The 20,802-nt window shown below is 41.0% G+C and overlaps 1 protein-coding gene across 1 annotated transcript; it reads right to left on the bottom strand.

Annotated features, from left to right (window-relative positions):
• Nucleotides 1-13,684: 13,684 nt before the first annotated feature.
• On the bottom strand, nt 13,685-15,570 carry LOC146529750 (uncharacterized). Its single transcript, XM_085200783.1, has one exon. It carries the CDS (start codon nt 14,986-14,988, stop codon nt 14,248-14,250), a length of 741 nt encoding a protein of 246 aa, XP_085056909.1. The 5' UTR covers nt 14,989-15,570; the 3' UTR covers nt 13,685-14,247.
• Between the last annotated feature and the right edge of the window lie 5,232 nt (nt 15,571-20,802).

Raw genomic sequence — 20,802 nt, 5'->3', positions numbered from 1 at the left:
TAATGATATTTATCAAAGTGTATTGTCTAATGATTTCGATTTAATATTTATAACAGAGACATGGTTAAATAATAGTTTCCTAAACAGTGAGGTAAGTGATGCACGCTATGATATTTTTAGATGTGATCGAGACACCAAATCCTCCCATAAAAGTATAGGTGGTGGAGTTATGATATACGCTAAGCAGGTGTACCATGCACAACTGAGGAGCGAGTTCTCACGGGTGGGTGTTGAATTAGTTTGGATAACAATAGGTGCGCGCGGTTTTGGTATTACTCAGCGACGAGCTGTCCACTTAGGAGTAGTTTATGTACCTGGAGACATGCAGCATTCTCAGAGATTAGCTTTAGTGTTGGATTCTTTGAATGCCGTAATGCAAGCTCATCCTGATGATCATGTCATATTATTGGGCGACTTCAATATGCCCAGTATACAATGGGATTCACGAGGAGGGCCAACTTGTGCAAAAGACATTTAATACTGCTGTTACTTTCCTGAATGCATTACAGTTTCATGGACTCCTGCAACTCAATAAATATTCCAATTTCAGTGGAAATATTTTAGATTTAGTTATAGCTAATACTAACTTAAATATATCAATTTCAACCGATCCTTTACTAAGTGAAGATAAATATCACCCGGCATTAGAAATTGACAGTATTGAGATTTTTACAGCCGAGGTTCGTCTTGGAAAGTTTATAAAATATTTATTTCAGAAAGCAGACTATGATCGTATAAAGAAGGAACTTTCTTTAATTAATTGGAATATTATTTTTCAAAATAAATCAGTAGATGAATCTTTAAATTGTTTTTACGAAATTTTATATAAATTAATTAATGATTTCGTGCCTAAGCATGCCGTGGGAGGTAGACACAATTATCCTGTTTGGTACTCTAGGGCTTTAATAAATGTTATTAGGGAAAAATATAAAATACACCATAAATGGAAAGTATATGGTAATTTATTGGACTATGATGAATTTAAACTTTTGAGGGATAGGCAAAAGCAGATGCAAAAAACATGCTTTAAGCGTTACATACTTTACATTCAGGATCATATATTGAAATCACCGGAAGTTTTGCACACGTATGTTAGGTCGAAACGTAAGAAAGCATCGAATTATCCCAGCATCTTGTATTACGACAACGAAATCTATGACGACGAACTAAAAATCTGTCAAGGTTTCAATAAATATTTTAAAAGTGTCTTTATTGATTCCACGCTAAATTATACCGAACAAAGTTATAATGTTTCCTCCTTTTCAGACGAAAATTTATATATGATTAGGCTTACAGAGACAGAAATTCTGAAGGTATTTGAATCGCTTAATATACGAAAAGGTCCTGGTAGTGATAATATACCTTCAGTATTTTTCAAAAACTGTGCTAAAGAGGTTGCTTTTCCTTTAATGCTTTTATATAATAAATCACTGAGTGAAGGTATTTTCCCATCTAAATGGAAAGAAGCACACATCATACCTATACATAAAAAAGGATCCGAAACTCTAATTATAAACTATCGTCCTATATCTATTTTGAATATATTGGGTAAAGTGCTAGAAAAACTAATATATACTAAATTGTATTCTGTTCTCAGCAGAGCCATACCTAATAATCAACATGGATTTATGAAAAGGCGATCAACTAATTCTAATCTGATTGGGTTTACAAGTGACATTTTGAAATACATGGACGAGGGATATCAAGTTGACGTAATTTATACAGATTTCGAGAAAGCGTTTGACCGCGTGGACCATGTTATCCTTATGAAAAAACTATATGCCTTAGGTATACGAGGAGATTTATTTCGTTGGATGAAGTCTTATATATCTAATAGAAAGCAAGCTGTTAGATTGGGGGGGTCTCGATCTGATTACGTCTGTATCACTTCTGGAGTACCCCAAGGCTCACATCTAGGACCACTGCTATATAATATATATCTTTTTGATATAAGAGATTGCTTTAAACATTCTAAGTTTTCAATGTTTGCAGACGATAAGAAGGTGTACATGAAAGTGAACAGCATTACAGACTGCTTATTGATCCAAAGCGACTTAGATAGGTTAAGTCAATATTATAGAAACAATAGGATTACTGTCAATGTCGAAAAATGCAGTCAAATTACTTTTACACGAAAAAACACTTTAATCGATCATGCCTATATTATTAATAACTCTCCGATTAACAAAACTCATTTGGTTCGTGATTTAGGTATTTTATTGGATAGCAAATTGCAAATGAATGAACATATTAATTACATTACGAATAAAGCTTACAAATATTTAGGTTTTGTTATTCGTTCATGTAAACCCTTCAAAAACATTAATTGTATAAAGAGTGTTTATTTTGCGCTTGTAAGAAGCATATTAGAGTATGGTAGTTGTATCTGGAATCCTCAGTTTGCTAAATATATAAATGCTATTGAAGCTATACAAGTAAAGTTTATTAAACACCTGAACTTTAAAATATATAGGAATTTTGGGACCTATGAGGAAAGCTGTAAACACTTTCATATTGCTTCGCTAAGTGATCGTCGTGAATTATTGGACTTGATGATAATTTATAATCTTCTGTCAGGCAGCATTGATTCACCCGAATTGCTTTCATGTCTAAATATCAACGTACCTATAAAAAGAACTAGAATAGCCCAGTCTAATCTATTTTATGTACCTACATCACATACTAAATACGCGGATAACTCTTTTTTCTCTCGTGTACCATTATTATACAATAAAAAGTATGCTCATATTGATCTCTTCCATTTATCTGCAGATTCTTTTAGAAACCAAATTAAACGGTTTCAATCTACATAATTGCTTATTGTTATACACACACACACATATACATACACACACATACATACACACATAGATACACACACAACACACACACACTAATGGGGCATTTTATCTAATTATTATTTTTTTTTTTTATTTAAATATGTATCTTTTTTTTTTTCTAATAATATGTTTAAATTTGTGTAGCTCTGTACTGTACTTAGATAATATTTATAAGTAGAAAACTATAATTGGCTTTATTTTTTTGTATAAGTTTTTTTTTTTTTATAAGTAGTTATTAATATGCTGTTGTTTTCTGTAAAATAAAATAAAAAAAAATAAAAAAAATAAATAATACCAAGGTTCTTAATAGATGGACTCAGACTCAAATCGACGCCGCCAAACTGTATAGCAGGGAGGCTATTCTGGTCAAGTTTTTTTAGTTGCTTAGAGCCACCAATAATACTGACTTGTGACTTGGCAGGATTGACAGTTAAGCCAAAAGATTTGCTCCACCTACTAACATTCCGCAAATCTTCGTTAAGCTTATGAATAGCCTCACTAACATCATCAAACGGGGCGGCTAAGTAAATTTGAAGGTCGTCAGCATATAGATGAAAGGAAGAGCGAGAGATTTTGGGAAACTGAATTAATAAAAATGGAGAAAAGGAGAGGATAGAGGACACCACCTTGGGGAACACCGGCAGAAAGAGAGCAAAGGGAAGATGACTTGTCATTGGCTTGAACGTACTGTTGCCGATCACATAAATAGCTTCTGAACCACTCAGTGGCTTCAGGAGAGATATTTATTGAACGCAGAACAGCAACCAAGAGATCAGTATCAACAGAATTAAAGGCGTTGCTAAAGTCCAGCAAAGCAATGACTGTAAGATTTTGTTTGTCCATGCTAAGTCTGATATCGTCACAAACTTTAATCAAAGTAGTGACTGTGCTATGCCCGTTACGGAATCCAGACTGGAACTCGGATAATATATGGTTGTCAAATAGATATTGATTTAGTTGCTGAAAAACAATACGTTCCAAGACCTTTGACAAGAAAGGAAGGATGGAGATAGGACGGTAGTGAGAGAAGGATTTTGGATCTTTGGTTTTGGGTATGGGGATAACGCGGGCAATGCGCCACAAACTGGGAAAAGTGTTATGGGAAATAGAAAAATTTAAAATATGGGTAATGACTGGAACTAAGACTTCCAAGGGCAAAATAATCATTTTGCGGTTGATGCCATCATAACCAGAAGCATCAGATTTGATGGCTAGGATACTGTTTCTTACCTGGGATGAGGTTATAGAAGCAAAGTTAAAAGGAACGATTGTGGGAGACGGCAAGGAGTTCATATAATTCAATGTATTTGCTTCAATTGTGTTGTCCATAGATGTTATCGAGGCAAAGTGTTTATTCAAGGCATCAACGTCTAGATTGCAATTCAAATCCTTACGTTGCCGGCCAATGCCTAGCGATTCCAGAAATTTCCACAACTTACGTGGGCTTAAGTTTTTCATTCATTCATTTTATTTATTATTTCTGAAAACTTTTTCTTCATTTCTTTTTTCTGAGCATTTTTTCATAGTTTCATGATATAAAATTATCTGGGTAATCAGAATAACGACGGGGTATACCAGCTAATCCTAAAAAATGTTGAGGAAAAAATGTTAAATTAACACCAATAAATATGGAAATAAATTGAATTTTTAATAAATAAAGATTTAATAATAATCCAGTAAATAGAGAATATCAATGAACAAAACCCCCTAAAATAGCAAATACAGCTCCTATCACATCACTGCACCTGCGTGGCGGTAGGGTGAGTACACACCACGCCCTCCGGTTCCTCACACTGTGACCTCTGCATGACAGAGAACACACACGACAGTGAGACACACACGAGACAAAAATTATTGTGCATTTTACACTAAAATATATTTTTTTTATAATGAATTTAAATTCATCTTTAGAATATTTTATTCTTATTTTTTATTTTATTAATTAATAATTCCAATAAAATATTTTTCTTATTTATTTTATTTTTCAGAACTATAATTTCTATTTCATCAAATTCATGATTAGGATGCTGAATTGGCTTAGAAATTAATTTACTTAGATTTATCCCCTTAATCTCTTCCCCCAATAATCTATTAAATTCAGAAGCTTCCTTAAAATATTTTTTAACTCAATCTATTGCATCAATTAATTTTTTATTTTCTATCCTATTGAATTTATTTCTTATAAAAATATTTATTAATGATTTATTATCAATTATTATTATTATAAATTCTGCAATATTAATAAAAATAGGTTCTGTTCCTTTTCATTTTTGATTTCCTAATATTATAGAAGGATTATCATGATTTAATAGATTTATTTTAATAACATGACAAAAAATTTCACCAATAATTTTATTATCTTATAATATAAATTTTATTTTTTTAATTTTTATTATAATTTTTAATGTAATAATTGGAGCTGTAGGAAGATTTAATCAAACTTCTTTACGTAAATTAATAGCTTTTTCTTCAATTAATAACATTGGTTGATTAATTTCAGCTTTATTAATTACAGAAAATTTATGATTAATATATTTTCTATTCAATTCAGTTAAATTCAGTTGAAACTGGTGTCGATCGTTCGGGCTTCGAGGGGCCTTCAAGGTGGTATACAACCCGCGGGAATGCGCGGGAAGGTGCCGGCGGTTGGTGGCGAAAACCGATTTTTTCAGTTTTCCCCGCTCGGATTCAGTTGAAACTGGTGTCGATCGTTCAGGCTTCGAGGGGCCTTCAAGGTGGTATACAACCCGCGGGAATGCGCGGGAAGGTGCCGGCGGTTAGTGGCGAAAACCGATTTTTTCAGTTTTCCCCGCTCGGATTCAGTTGAAACTGGTGTCGATGGCGGTAAGTGGCGAAAACCGATTTTTTCAGTTTTCCCCTCTCGGATTCAGTTGAAACTGGTGTCGATCGTTCGGGCTCCGAGGGGCCTTCAAGGTGGTATACAACCCGCGGGAATGCGCGGGAAGGTGCCGGCGGTTAGTGGCGAAAACCGATTTTTTCAGTTTTCCCCGCTCGGATTCAGTTGAAACTGGTGTCGATCGTTCGGGCTCCGAGGGGCCTTCAAGGTGGTATAAAACCCGCGGGAATGTGCGGGAAGGTGCGGGCGGTAAGTGGCGAAAACCGATTTTTTCAGTTTTCCCCGCTCGGATTCAGTTGAAACTGGTGTCGATCGTTCGGGCTCCGAGGGGCCTTCAAGGTGGTATACAACCCGCGGGAATGCGCGGGAAGGTGCGGGCGGTAAGTGGCGAAAACCGATTTTTTCAGTTTTCCCCGCTCGGATTCAGTTGAAACTGGTGTCGATCGTTCGGGCTCCGAGGGGCCTTCAAGGTGGTATACAACCCGCGGGAATGCGCGGGAAGGTGCTGGCGGTAAGTGGCGTGACAAGCCGTGGTCAAGGCTATGGCCGGCAGCGAGACGTCGTGGGATGCGGTCTCATCCTTCTGCAAGGCAGTGGTGCTCGAGAAGGAGTCGGCGGAACAAGCGTTTTTCCCCCACACTCGTGGGAACAACATGGAATTTCTAAAAACAAAAAACCAAAACGATGAGGTGGAGTGTGTTGAGCCCGAGAAGGGCGGCGATGTGATGTTGCCTGAGAAGGGAGGAGTAGATGTGCTTAAGGCGGAGGAAGTTGTTGGTGTTGTTGCGGCGTCTCGAAGAGTGTCTGTTTCAAGTGTCGCTGCGGAGGGGTCAGTTGGTGATGGCCAGAACGTAGGAGTGTGGAAGGAGCCGAGAGTGGTTCTGACCAGATTGGACGTTGATGACGGAATGTCGACTGTCGGTAGTGTCAGGTCGAGACGAGGGTCCGGATCATCATATGGACGGTTGTGGGGAGTGTTGGAGTCAAAGGACTCAGATACTGAAAGTTTTGTGTCGATGGTGTCAGAGAAGTCAAGGACACGGGCACAATACCTGAAGGACAGGCGGAAGAGGCCTCGGAAGCCGATCGATCAGTCGGGGTCTTCTGGTGAAGGAGAGCCAGATAGACCGGCGCCAAAAGTGGTTGCCATGAGGAGACGGAAAGGTCTCGGTGAGGCAGAAAGGAAGGAGTTGCCGCTGAGGTCAGAACAGGAGGTGTCTGACAGCGCTGCGGCCGTACTGGCCAGGGCTAGCTCCAGGCTCTCGGACATGTCTCTACCATCCGAGAAAGAGCAGGACGAAGCCATACTTGCGTCTGACCTACAAAATCAGGTGGTGGACAGCCTAGCGGTGATAAGGAAGGTTGCCAGCAGATTGGGAAACCTTAAAGGAACTTTCACCAAGGCCTTTTGACGGATACCGGCCCGAGTGGGGACTCGAGCGGGTTATGTGGGACTCGTGGACCGGCTGAAGGCCAATCCCAATACCCACTAAAACCTCACGGTGCTCCTCCTCGACCGCCACTGGCCGCGAGACACGGGGACGTGAGTCTTCCGCGAAACGCGGCGGCGGGAGCCTGCAAGGCACGTCGCGGAGTCAAGGGTGTGTGGGCACCCTCGACGGCCTGCTCGGAGTAGCGCGCGGGAGCAACCTGTGCGCGCCTACTCGGGCCAGGTTGGTAGGCGGTCAGCTTCCCCAAGCTGACCGCCCTCTAGCACATTAGGGCGGAAGGCGGCGATCGTGTGCCGCCCTCCGGCGACCCGGTCTCTTACTGCGGATGGCGACTTCGGCAAAAGCCTCCCTCGCCCGTTCCGCCGACTCCTTCTCGAGCACCACTGCCTCGCAGAAGGATGAGACCGCATCCCACGACGTCTCGCTGCCGGCCATAGCCTTGACCACGGCCGGCAGGGAAAGGTCGTCCCCTATGACGTCGCGCAAAGCGCGACGTTCAGACGCCCAGGCTGAGCACACCTCCAACGTGTGCTGGGCCGTCTCATCGAGGCAGTCGTCGCAGTGGTGGCAGCGAGCGTCGGGCTCCCTCCCGGCGATCCGACACAAGTAACCCCCGAAGCAGCCATGCCCCGTGAGCACCTGTGTCATGCGGAAGGTTAGGACGCCGTGACGCCGCGCTAACCACTGGCGGAACACTGGACGAACAGCCTCGATCGTCCTCAGGCCGGCAGTTGGTGTTGCCAGCCGAGTTTCCCACAACTCCATTGCGGCTACCCGCACCTCCTCAGTGCGTGCCTGGCTTGCCGGTTCCCCGGACACTAGGCCTATTATTTCTTCATTTGGTTCATATATTTCATTATTTTCCATAATTTTAATTATTATTATTATTTGAGAATCAATAATTAATCAACGAATAATCCTATTTTCATTAAATATACCATCCTCTATTGAATGATATCAAAATTTACCTCCTTCTGAACATTCTTATAATGAACTTCCTATTTTAAGAAATTTCTAATATGGCAGATTATATGTAATGGATTTAAACCCCATTTATAAAGGAATATCCTTTTTTTAGAAATGGCAACCTGATCTAATTTAAATTACCAAAATAGAGCTTCTCCATTAATAGAACAAATTATTTTTTTTCATGACCATACATTAATTATTTTTATTATAATTACAATTTTAGTAGCATATTTAATAATAAATTTATTTTTCAATAATTATATTAATCGATTTTTATTAGAGGGTCAAATAATTGAATTAATTTGAACTATTTTACCAGCTATTACTTTAATTTTTATTGCACTTCCATCATTACGATTGTTATATATTTTTAACCGACTTCTGTAAGAAAAGGAGGTTATCAATTCGACTGTATTTTTTTTTTTTTTATTTTTTTTTTTATTATTTTTTTTTTATGTTTGTTACCTCATAACTTTTGACTAGGTGAACCGATTTTGATACTTTTTTTTTATTTGAAAGGTGAAGCTTCCCGAATGGTCCCATTTTTTTTTGGTCCATGTCTGACAATGGTATCCATGAGAAAATCACATAAGTCTTAAATTTGCATTAGGTATGTGCGCGACAAATAGACGCATAACTTAATGTCGCGCAAACTGATTTTGATGATTCTTATTTTATTTGAAAGGATACACTTCAAGAATAATTTGGTGAAAGTTTGGCTAGATTCCGATTATGGAATCCGGTGAAATTTGAGAAAGTTTGTTTTTTTTGGTAAAAAATTGATTATACTGTAATAGTTACAAGCAAAAACTTTTTAACTCGATGTCAGAAGTGAGATTCCTGATCGTTACATTTCTTTTCAATCAACCTCAAAAAAGAGAATGTTCTCATTTTCAACCAACTTCAAAAAAGGGAGATTCCCAATTCGCCCGAATACTTTTTATGTATGTTCTTGTCAATATACCAAAATGTTACTTTGCGCAAAAATAAACCCTAATTAAATGAAGTTTTACATGGGACAACCACAACCACTCGTTGACAACCACTACCACCACCATCACCACTCGTTCAAGAAGCATCATTTTAAGATCTACCCATCACTTAAAATCGTAAAATAAATTATTTTTTAACAAAAACAAAAACCGACTTCTAACAACGAACTAAAAAGTGAAAAATAATTTTACAAAGATTTTATAATTTTGAAGTCGGTGCTCAGTAGAACAGGCTTAGTAATTAGATATTGTAGTAAAGGTGTTGTATTAGCATTAGCTTGACACCGTTCGTTGTTAGAAGTCGGTTTTTGTTTTTGTTAAAAATTAATTTATAGATGAACTTAATAATCCTTTAATTACATTAAAATCAATTGGACATCAATGATATTGAAGATATGAATATTCTGATTTTAATAACATTGAATTTGATTCATATATAATTCAATCTAATGAAAATTTAAATAATTTTCGACTTTTAGATGTTGATAATCGAATTATTTTACCTATAAATAATCAAATTCGTATTTTAGTTACAGCTACAGATGTAATTCACTCTTGAACAATTCCATCATTAGGAGTAAAAATTGACGCTAATCCAGGACGATTAAATCAAACTAGATTTTTTATTAATCGTCCTGGAATTTATTATGGTCAATGTTCTGAAATTTGTGGGGCAAATCATAGTTTTATACCTATTGTTATTGAAAGAATCCCTATAAGAAACTTTATTAATTGAATTAATAATTATTCATTAGATGACTGAAAGCAAGTACTGGTCTCTTAAACCATTTTATAGTAAATTAGCATTTACTTCTAATGATAAAGAATTAGTTAATAAATAACATAAATATGTCAAATTTAAATTATTACTTTTTGTAATATTCTTTTATTCCTCAAATAATACCTATCAATTGAATAATTTCATTATTATTTTTTATTTCTATTTTTATTAGTTTTATAATTATAAATTATTTAATTTATAATTACAAAAATAATTTTAATTTTAAAAAAATTAATAAAAATAATTTTAAAAAAATTTTTTGAAAATGATAAATAATCTTTTTTCAATTTTTGATCCTTCAACAAATTTATTTAATTTCCCATTTAATTGAATTAGAACATTTATTGGATTATTATTTATTCCTTTATCTTTCTGATTTTTTCCTAATCGTCATTATTTATTATGAAATTTTATTTCTAATAAACTTCATAATGAATTTAAAACTTTATTAGAACCAAATAGAATTAATGGATCAACTTTTATTTTTATTTCATTATTCTTTTTTATTTTATTTAATATTTTTTTAGGTTTATTCCCATATATTTTTACTAGAACAAGTCATCTTAATATATCCCTTTCATTATCTTTAACATTATGATTAAGATTTATAATTTATGGATGATTAAATAATACACAACATATATTTATTCATATAATTCCTCAGGGAACACCAACTATTTTAATACCTTTTATAGTACTAATTGAAACTATTAGTAATATTATTCGACCTGGAACTTTAGCAGTTCGATTAACAGCTAATATAATTGCAGGCCATTTACTTTTAACTTTATTAAGTAATACAGATATTAAAATACTTAATTATTTATTAATTATTTTAATTATTGTTCAAATTTTATTATTAATTCTTGAATCTGCCGTAGCAATTATTCAATCTTATGTAATTTCTATTTTAAGAACTCTTTATTCTAGAGAAGTAAATTAATGTCTAATCATAATCATCCCTATCACTTAGTTGACTATAGACCTTGACCCTTAACAGGAGCTATTGGAGTAATAACCTTAGTAACTGGTTTAGTAAAATGATTTCATAATTTTAATATAAACTTATTATTTATTGGATATATTATCGTATTATTAACTATATTTTAATGATGACGAGATATTTGTCGAGAAAGAACATTCCAAGGAAAACATACTATTATAGTATCAAAAGGTTTACGGTGAGGAATAATTTTATTTATTATTTCTGAAATCTTTTTTTTCAAATAATTTGTTCTATTAATGGAGAAGCTCTATTTTGGTAATTTAAATTAGATCAGGTTGCCATTTCTAAAAAAAGGATAATAATAATAATAATAAGCCTTTATTGCTGAAAATTACATTTACTTTATTCTAAAACTAAAGTGGTTTCTCTTTTTCAGCTTGTCCTTCGACAAAAGCCTCCTCTAAAGCTTTCCATTTTATTTTATTCTTCGCCACTCGTGTCCATGCTGGTCCAGCAATCTTTTTGAAATCGTCTTCCCAACGTGTAGCTGGTCTACCTTTACTTCTTCTGCTATCACGCGGGTACCATTCTGTAATAAGATGTGTCCACTTCTCTATCCTTTCTCTTAGCATGTGTCCTGTCCACCTCCATTTAAGGCGTTTGTATGTTGTGTATATGTTTTCAAATTTTGTTTTGCTCTTTATAATCTGTAATTTCACCTTGTCCTTTCTTTTCACTCCCATAATGCTTCTCTCCGTTCCATTTTGACATATTTTGATTTTTTTAGTTTGTTTATCGTTCAATGACCAGGTTTGACATCCATATGATAAGCATGGCAGAACACATGTGTTAAACACTCTTCTTTTGTCTTTAATAGGCATATCCTTGTCCTTCAACACCTCACTCAATGACCAAAACCGTTTCCAACTGCTTGTTATTCTTCTATCTATTTCCTTTTGCATTGTATCTTCTGTAGACAATAGTTGACCTAGATATATGTATTCATTAACATATTTTATTTCCATTTGTCCATAATTTATTTTAATGTCTATTTTAGCCGAGTTTGTCATAACGTTCGTTTTTGATGTGTTAATTGCTAAGCCTACTTTGGCACTTTCATCTGACAGTTGTTGTAGCATGTGTTCTAAGCTATCTGGAGTCTCCGAAAACAGTATAATATCGTCTGCAAAGCGTAGATGGTTAAGTTTTACTCCATTAATATTGAGCCCAATGTCATCCCATCGCAAATTTCTAAACACCATTTCTAGAACTGCAGAGAATAATTTCGGTGATATTGGGTCTCCTTGTCTGACGCCTCTTTCGATGGGAAATTCTTCCCCTGTTCTTTCCAGTTTAACTTTGGCGCTACTTCTCAAATAGATTTTCTCTAGTATCCGGATATACTTAGCATGTACTCCCTGGCTTTCTAATGCCTTCCAGATGCTACTATGATCTACGGAGTCGAAAGCCTTGTTGAAATCAACGAACCCTAAGTAGTAAGCCTTATTGTATTCTTTGTACTTTTGAAGGACCTGCCTAACTACGTGAATATGGTCTATCGTCGAGAATTTGCTGCGAAAACCCGCCTGCTCTTTCGGTTGGTTTTCGTCGAGTGCTACAGTAATCCGTGATAATATGATTTTTGAAAAGATCTTATAGATGTTCGACATCAAACTTATTGGTCTGTAGTTGCCTATGTTTCCCTTGTCCCCTTTCTTGTGTAACAAGGTGATAGTGGATTTTGTCCAATCATTAGGAATGGTTTCGGTTGCTAATATATCGTTGAATAAATTCGTTATGATGGGAGCGAGCACTGGCATTGCGTGTTTTATTATCTCATTAGATATTTGGTCTGAACCTGGGGCTTTGTCTAATTTCTGTGTTTTTACAGCCTTCATCACTTCATCTTGTAATATTATGGGTACTAATTCTGAATGTTTAGTTGTTATGTAGTTTTGATCGTCTATCTGTGATGTTTTTTGTCTTTGGTAAAGTGTCCTATAGTAGTCTGTGGCTGTTTTGAGTATCTCTTGCCTATTACTTAAGGCGTGTCCATTTTTTGTTTTTATATTTGGTATTATTGTTTTCTTTTGATTCAATTCTTTTAGGGCTCTCTTGATTCCACCAGTTTTTTTAATAAAAGCTTTTATAGTTCTCTGCCTTTTTATTTTCCTGTCTTTTCTTATGTGCTCGTTTATCTTTTTGCTTAGTTCCGATATTTTCTCTATTGTCTGTTTACTTTTTCCCTTCCGTATAAGTTCTTTTCTCTCACTAATCAATTGCTTTGTTTCTGCAGATAAAATGCTTTCATTTTTTTGTTTGTTTGTTTTATTGATTCCCCCTTTTAGTATACTCAAAATATCATTGTATCTTTCTTGGATTGATTTATAATTGGTTTTTTCGATAGTGTTCATTGCATTTTTCAGGTTGTCAAGGAATGGTTTATTATTTTCAGTGAGTGTTGATGTGGTTTTGTATGTATTATTGTTATTAATGTGTCTTCTTTTTTGTATTCTAATGCCTGATAGTATTGTTCTTATCATTCTATGGTCTGTATTGAAATTAAGCTGGTTTACAGTATTCACATCTTTAAATGCTCTTTTGTTATTGGTTAATATAAAGTCAATTTCATTCATATGCATGCCGCTAGGAGATATCCATGTCCATTTTTTAGATTTTTTCTTCTTGTAAAAGCTGTTTAAAATGCTCAGTTTGTTTTCCATTGCAAAGGTTACTAACCGTTGTCCGTTGTCGCTTCTTTGACCATATCCATGTTTGCCTATTGTATATTCTTCTCCTATGTTGCAGGTCCCTATTTGGGCATTAAATAAGATTTTTGCTAGAAATTTGTACTGTTGATTGTAAGTCTTTGTAAAAATGTTCAGTTTTTATGGTATCTTCTTTTTTATTTGTTTCAGTTGGGGCATACGCTTGGATGATAGTCCATGTTTCTTCTTTTCCATGATTTAAAAGTAGTTTAATATTGAGGAGTGCTATTCTTTCATTAATTCCTCTTATTTCTTCTATTCTGCTAGCCAAGTTGTTCTTAACAAGAAAGCCAACTCCATACAGCCCAGGTGTTTCGCCCATGTAATGTAGAAGAAATTTACCATTATGATTTTGAATCCCTTCACCAAGGCGTCTCATTTCGCTTATTCCAATTATATCCCATTTGATATTATCTAACGCCAGTTCTAGTTCTATGAGTTTTTCATCTGTTCGTAGAGATCTCGCATTTAGAGTTGCGATATATATATCTGAATTTGTGTTTCTTTTTCGTTTGATTTTTTTGCTTAGAGGGTTTAGGTCATTTTCCCCCACGAGGACCAGTCGGCTTGGGGGAGAGTTTTGTTTCGTTGTATTTTCATTTTCTTTCCTGATATTTTGTTTAGTTTTCCGGCTCGTTAATTGCTATTGGTTTTTATTAGTTGTATAGTTAGAAAGAGAATTAGATCTATTTCTCATGATATCAAAAGCGTTAGCTCTGTTGTCCTTCGGCGTCCATGTCTGCTGTTTCTTAGGTTGTGCGTTGGTCTGGGGCGATGAAGACAGTTGTCTCTTACGCTTGTCCTTGTTTTCTTTTATAATAAGTTTGTCATATTTTAGGTATGCAATATTCCCCTTCCTCCTCTCTTCCTCCAGTTTTGGTACTAGTTCTTTCCTTTTCTCCAATGTCTCTTTAGAAAAATCATCCTTAATATACATGTCTTTTAAATTCTTTTTATTCTTCATAATTTCACCTTTTTTCATTTCTGATAATAAGGACAGAAGAATTGGTCGAAGTTTTTTATTCTCCCTGTTTATTTTGCCAAGTCGGAACATTTTGTTAATCTCCCATTCTTCTATGTTAATATCTAAATCTTCTTTGAAAATCTTTTTTATTTTTTCTAGTAGCTGAGTGAATGATTTTTCCTCCTCTTTTACACCAAACAAAACCAAATTATTATTTTTCTTCTCCCTTTTCAGTTGTTCTACTTCTTCTTCTAACTTTCTTACATTTGCTTTTAGTTTTTGATTTTCCATAACAATCGGCTGTAATTTTTCTTCCATCCTTTCCATAATTGTATTCGTTATAGACTCTGTTATCGATATTGTTTGCTTCGAGAGTTCAATTTTCATTTTATCGAATAAAAGTTGAAATTGTTCATCCATTTCTACCAAATATTGTTTTGTATATTTAAATATTACGGAAGACGGTAGGTTAAATTTAGACAGAACAAATAAAAAGTTAAAGACAATTTTAATTTGTCACTGGTAACACTGATAAGTCAATGTCAGTTTCAATATAAACTTCCTTTTAATTGTCACTTAAGATAACCTCACTATTGTTCGTTTCACATTCACACTTTGTATTTAGAATAATTCTCGTATGAAAAACCAAGTCTATTATCTCCAGATCTTCTTGACACTTATATTTATTAGATTGTGATAATAACAGCTTCGAAGTGGTACTTTAATATTAAAAAATACGATTAATTGGGGAGTTGCACTGTAACGATGTTTACGCTGTCGTAACCGGAACCGGAACCGGAATATAATCTGCCATATTAGAAATTTCTTAAAATAGGAAGTTCATTATAAGAATGTTCAGAAGGAGGTAAATTTTGATATCATTCAATAGAGGATGGTATATTTAATGAAAATAGGATTATTCGTTGATTAATTATTGATTCTCAAATAATAATAATAATTAAAATTATGGAAAATAATGAAATATATGAACCAAATGAAGAAATAATAGGCCTAGTGTCCGGGGAACCGGCAAGCCAGGCACGCACTGAGGAGGTGCGGGTAGCCGCAATGGAGTTGTGGGAAACTCGGCTGGCAACACCAACTGCCGGCCTGAGGACGATCGAGGCTGTTCGTCCAGTGTTCCGCCAGTGGTTAGCGCGGCGTCACGGCGTCCTAACCTTCCGCATGACACAGGTGCTCTCGGGGCATGGCTGCTTCGGGGGTTACTTGTGTCGGATCGCCGGGAGGGAGCCCGACGCTCGCTGCCACCACTGCGACGACTGCCTCGATGAGACGGCCCAGCACACGTTGGAGGTGTGCTCAGCCTGGGCGTCTCAACGTAGCGCTTTGCGCGACGTCATAGGGGACGACCTTTCCCTGCCGGCCGTGGTCAAGGCTATGGCCGGCAACGAGACGTCGTGGGATGCGGTCTCATCCTTCTGCGAGGCAGTGGTGCTCGAGAAGGAGTCGGCGGAACGGGCGAGGGAGGCTTTTGCCGAAGTCGCCATCCGCCGTAAGAGACCGGGTCGCCGGAGGGCGGCACACGATCGCCGCCTTCCGCCCTAATGTGCTAGAGGGCCTACCAACCTGGCCCGAGTAGGCGCGCACAGGTTGCTCCCGCGCGCTACTCCGAGCAGGCCGTCGAGGGTGCCCACACACCCTTGACTCCGCGACGTGCCTTGCAGGCTCCCGCCGCCGCGTTTCGCGGAAGACTCACGTCCCCGTGTCTCGCGGCCAGTGGCGGTCGAGAAGGAGCACCGTGAGGTTTTAGTGGGTATTGGGATTGGCCTTCAGCCGGTCCACGAGTCCCACATAACCCGCTCGAGTCCCCACTCGGGCCGGTATCCGTCAAAAGGCCTTGGTGAAAGTTCCTTTAAGGTTTCCCGATCTGCTGGCAACCTTCCTTATCACCGCTAGGCTGTCCACCACCTGATTTTGTAGGTCAGACGCAAGTATGGCTTCGTCCTGCTCTTTCTCGGATGGTAGAGACATGTCCGAGAGCCTGGAGCTAGCCCTGGCCAGTACGGCCGCAGCGCTGGCAGACACCTCCTGTTCTGACCTCAGCGGCAACTCCTTCCTTTCTGCCTCACCGAGACCTTTCCGTCTCCTCAAGGCAACCACTTTTGTCGCCGGTCTATCTGGCTCTCCTTCACCAGAAGACCCCGACTGATCGATCGGCTTCCGAGGCCTCTTCCGCCTGTCCTTCAGGTATTGTGCCCGACTTCGGCAAAAGCCTCCCTCGTCCGTTCCGCTGACTCCTTCTCGAGCACCACTGCCTCGCAGAAGGATGAGACCGCATCCCACGACGTCTCGCTGCCGGCCATAGCCTTGACCACGGCTTGTCACGCCACTTACCGCCAGCACCTTCCCGCGCATTCCCGCGCGTTGGAAAAAATCGGCTTTCGCCACTTACCGCCGGCACCTTCCCGCGCATTCCCGCGGGTTGGAAAAAATCGGTTTTCGCCACTTACCGGCGGAACCTTACCGCGCATTCCCGCGGGTTGGAAAAAATCGGTTTTCGTCACTTACCGCCCGCACCTTCCCGCGCATTCCCGCGGGTTGGAAAAAATCGGTTTTCGCCACTTACCGCCGGCACCTTCCCGCGCATTCCCGCGGGTTGGAAAAAATCGGTTTTCGTCACTTACCGCCCGCACCTTCCCGCGCATTCCCGCGTGTTGGAAAAATTCGGTTTTCGCCACTTACCGCTGGCACCTTCCCGCGCATTCCCGCGGGTTGGAAAAAATCGGTTTTCGTCACTTACCGCCCGCACCTTCCCGCGCATTCCCGCGGATTGGAAAAAATCGGTTTTCGCCACTTACCGCCGGCACCTTCCCGCGCATTCCCGCGGGTTGTAAACCTCCTTGAAGGCCCCTCGGAGCCCGAACGATCGACACCAGTTTCAACTGAATCCGAGCGGGGAAAACTGAAAAAATTGGTTTTCGCCACTTACCGCCCGCACCTTTCCACGCATTCCTGCGGGTTGTATACCACCTTGAAGGCCCCTCGAAGCCCGAACGATCGACACCAGTTTCAACTGAATCCGAGCGGGGAAAACTGAAAGAGGGGCCTTCAAGGTGGTAAACAACCCGCGGGAATGCGCGGGAAGGTGCCGGCGGTAAGTGGCGAAAACCGATTTTTTCAGTTTTCCCCGCTCGGATTCAGTTGAAACTGGTGTCGATCGTTCGGTCTCCGAGGGGCTTTCAAGGTGGTATACAACAAGCGGGAATGCGCGGAAAGGTGCGGGCGCTAAGTGGCGAAAAACGATTTTTTCCAACCCGCGGGAATGCGCGGGAAGGTGCGGGCGGTAAGTGCCAAAAACCGAATTTTTCAGTTTTCCCCGCTCGGATTCAGTTGAAACTGGTGTCGATCGTTCGGGCTCCGAGGGGCCTTCAAGGTGGTATACAACCCGCGGGAATGCGCGGGAAGGTGCCGGCGGTTAGTGGCGAAAACCGATTTTTTCAGTTTTCCCCGCTCGGATTCAGTTGAAACTGGTGTCGATCGTTCGGGCTCCGAGGGGCCTTCAAGGTGGTATACAACCCGCGGGAATGCGCGGGAAGGTGCGGGCGGTAAGTGGCGAAAACCGATTTTTTCAGTTTTCCCCGCTCGGATTCAGTTGAAACTGGTGTCGATCGTTCGGGCTCCGAGGGGCCTTCAAGGTGGTATACAACCCGCGGGAATGCGCGGGAAGGTGCCGGCGGTAAGTGGCGAAAACTATCCTTCTGCGAGGCAGTGATGCCCGCGAAGGAGTCAGTGGAACGGGCGAGGGAGGCTTTTGCCGAAGTCGCCATCCACCGTAAGAGACCGGGTCGCCGGAGGGCGGCACACGACCGCCGCCTTCCGCCCTAATGTGCCAGAGGGCGGTCAGTTTGGGGAAGCTGGCCGCCTACCAACCTGGCCCGAGTAGGCGCGCGCAGGTTGCTCCCGCGTGCAACTCCGAGCAGGCCGTCGAGGGTGCCCACACACCCTTGACTCCGCGACGTGCCTAGCAGGCTCCCGCCGCCGCGTTTCGTGGACGATTCTAGTCCCCGCGTCTCGCGGTCAGTGGCGGTCGAGGAGGAGCACCGTGAGGTTTTAGTGGGTAATGGGATTGGCCTTCAGCCGGTCCATGAGTCCCACATAACCCGCTCGAGTCCCCACTCGGGCCGGTATCCGTAAAAGGATTTCCTCATGTTAAAAAAAAAAAAAAAAAATGTCAGGTTAGGTTGGGGTGCTTGGTCGGATGACCTCCTCGTGTGTTCACCCGCTGTTGGCCCTTTCTCGAATGCTTGTCGTTCGGGGGGGACGAACAGTGTTGCGGACCGGTGCACCCTGGGCGGCGAGTAATTGGTGCCTACAGGATTCGTCCTTGGGTAATGATTGCTCGCTGGCTAATAATCCGGCGTGGTTCTTCGCGTGTCCTCTGTCATGCAGAGGTCACAGTGTGAGGAACCGGAGGGCGTGCGTGGTGTGTACTCACCCTACCGCCACGCAGGTGCAGTGATGTGCCAGCGCCGAATATATCGGAACTCCACTCTTGGTTGCGGTCATGTCTCGTAATCAGGAGTGGAACTGAGGGCCTTGCCTTTACCGGCCGGGCTGCGAGGAAGAAAACCTCTATAAAAAATTACCCCAACCCAAGCGGCGAAGCAGCGCGAGGGGTTCATGGCTGATGAGGAGATCAGTCGCTACTGCTGGTCCCGCCAGGGTACCGGCCGACACCCTGGCGTAATAGGCTTATCCGAGTACAGGGGGCACTGCTCGGATGGACCGTTTTTCCCCCACACTCGTGGGAACAAAATGGAAAATGTTAACTTAAAAACCCAAAATGATGACGTAGGGAGGCCCGAGGAGGGCGGTGATCTGTTGTTGCCCGAGATGGGCGGAGTAGTAGTTGTGCCCGAGAAAGGCGTAGGGAGTACTTTGCTCGAAAGGGGCAAAAGTCCGGCACTTGTGCCAATAGGAGGGGGGTTGAAGGATGCGCGAGTCGTGTTAGAGCGTCTGGACCATGAGGAGGTTGCCTCTATTATAAGAGATAGGTCCAGGTCGTCACTTTCGTCGCGAGGCCGTTTCTGGGCGGCTTCCGAGTCAGACGCCGATAGCGTGATGTCTGTTGGGTCGAACGGCTCCAATGCTATCGAGGGGGCTAAAGCGCAGTTCCGAAAGGACAGAAAGAGGCGCCATCACAGGAAGAGTAACTCTGAATCCTCGGATGCGGATGGGGAGACAGAGACAAGCCGAAAGCGAAGGTTGCTTCGGCCAGAGGGAGTCGTGGTCGTACCAAATATTCCTGATGAGAATATAGGGCTAGCTGCTGGAAAGAAGGCGCTAAACGATGCCAAGCGCGAGGAGCGCCGGCTGAGGGCGGAGGAGGAAGTTGCTGAAATCTCCGCGGCGATACAAACTAGAGCAAGTTCTAGGCTCTCGGATGTGCCCCTGGAACTTTGCGGTGAGGAGCACATGGTCTCCGACTTGCGTAGCCAAGTATCTGATAGCTTGGCTATAATCAATAGAGTCGCCTGCAAGTCGGGGAATCTGAAGGGCACATTTACTAGGGCCCTTAAAGACGCTGCCGGAGTTATCTCTTCTGCCGTTAATACTCTGGCAAAGAGGACGGCATCAGAGGAAGTGGATATCCTCAAGGCAACAAACTCGCGACTGCAGTCGGAGTTGGTGGAGTTGCGGAAGGAGTTTGCCCTTTTGAGAGCGGAGTTGGAGCGGTCTAGAGCATCGGACTTGCGACCCACTCCCACGGAGTCTATTGCTGTGGGGGACATAGTGGGCACTATGGTCTCCACCAGGCTGGAAGCCTTTAAAGATCGGCTACCACCGGAGAGAAATCTGCGACCTCCGCTAGCGGCGGACAAGCGCAAGGTGGATAGCCCAAAGCAGGCGCAAGTGGACCCTGTCGCATCCACTTTGATGGCGCCGGCTAATCCGGCACCAAAGGAGCAAAGGTCTAAACAGGCCAAGAAGAAGAAAGGCCCGGTGAAGACCGCATCTACTGAGCCTCGACCTCTGCCACCCGCTCCGGCTGATATGTCTGAGGGCTGGACTGTAGTAGCCCGGAAGGGGGCCAAGAAGAGAAAGCCAGCTCCTAAGCCGAAAGCGCAAAAGGCTAAAGCGCAAAAGGAGCCAAAGTTGCGTCGTCCTAGATCGCAAGTTGTGACGATTAAGTTGCAGCCAGCCGTCGCCGACAAGATGTCGTATAGCGATGTCCTTACCCGGGTCAAGGAAAGTATAAAGTTGGAAGACCTG

The sequence above is a fragment of the Heliconius melpomene genome, chromosome 17 (assembly GCF_056956725.1).
Source record: "Heliconius melpomene rosina isolate 202511_hmr_F chromosome 17, ASM5695672v1, whole genome shotgun sequence".
NCBI classification, from domain to species: domain Eukaryota; kingdom Metazoa; phylum Arthropoda; class Insecta; order Lepidoptera; family Nymphalidae; genus Heliconius; species Heliconius melpomene.
Note: the sequence above shows the minus strand (reverse complement) of the source record. Positions and strands in the feature narration are given on the sequence as shown.

Coding starts and splice junctions, on each gene's coding strand:
- LOC146529750 (XM_085200783.1), bottom strand. CDS start 14,988: ATGGATGAACAATTTCAACTTTTATTCGATAAAATGAAAATTGAACTC.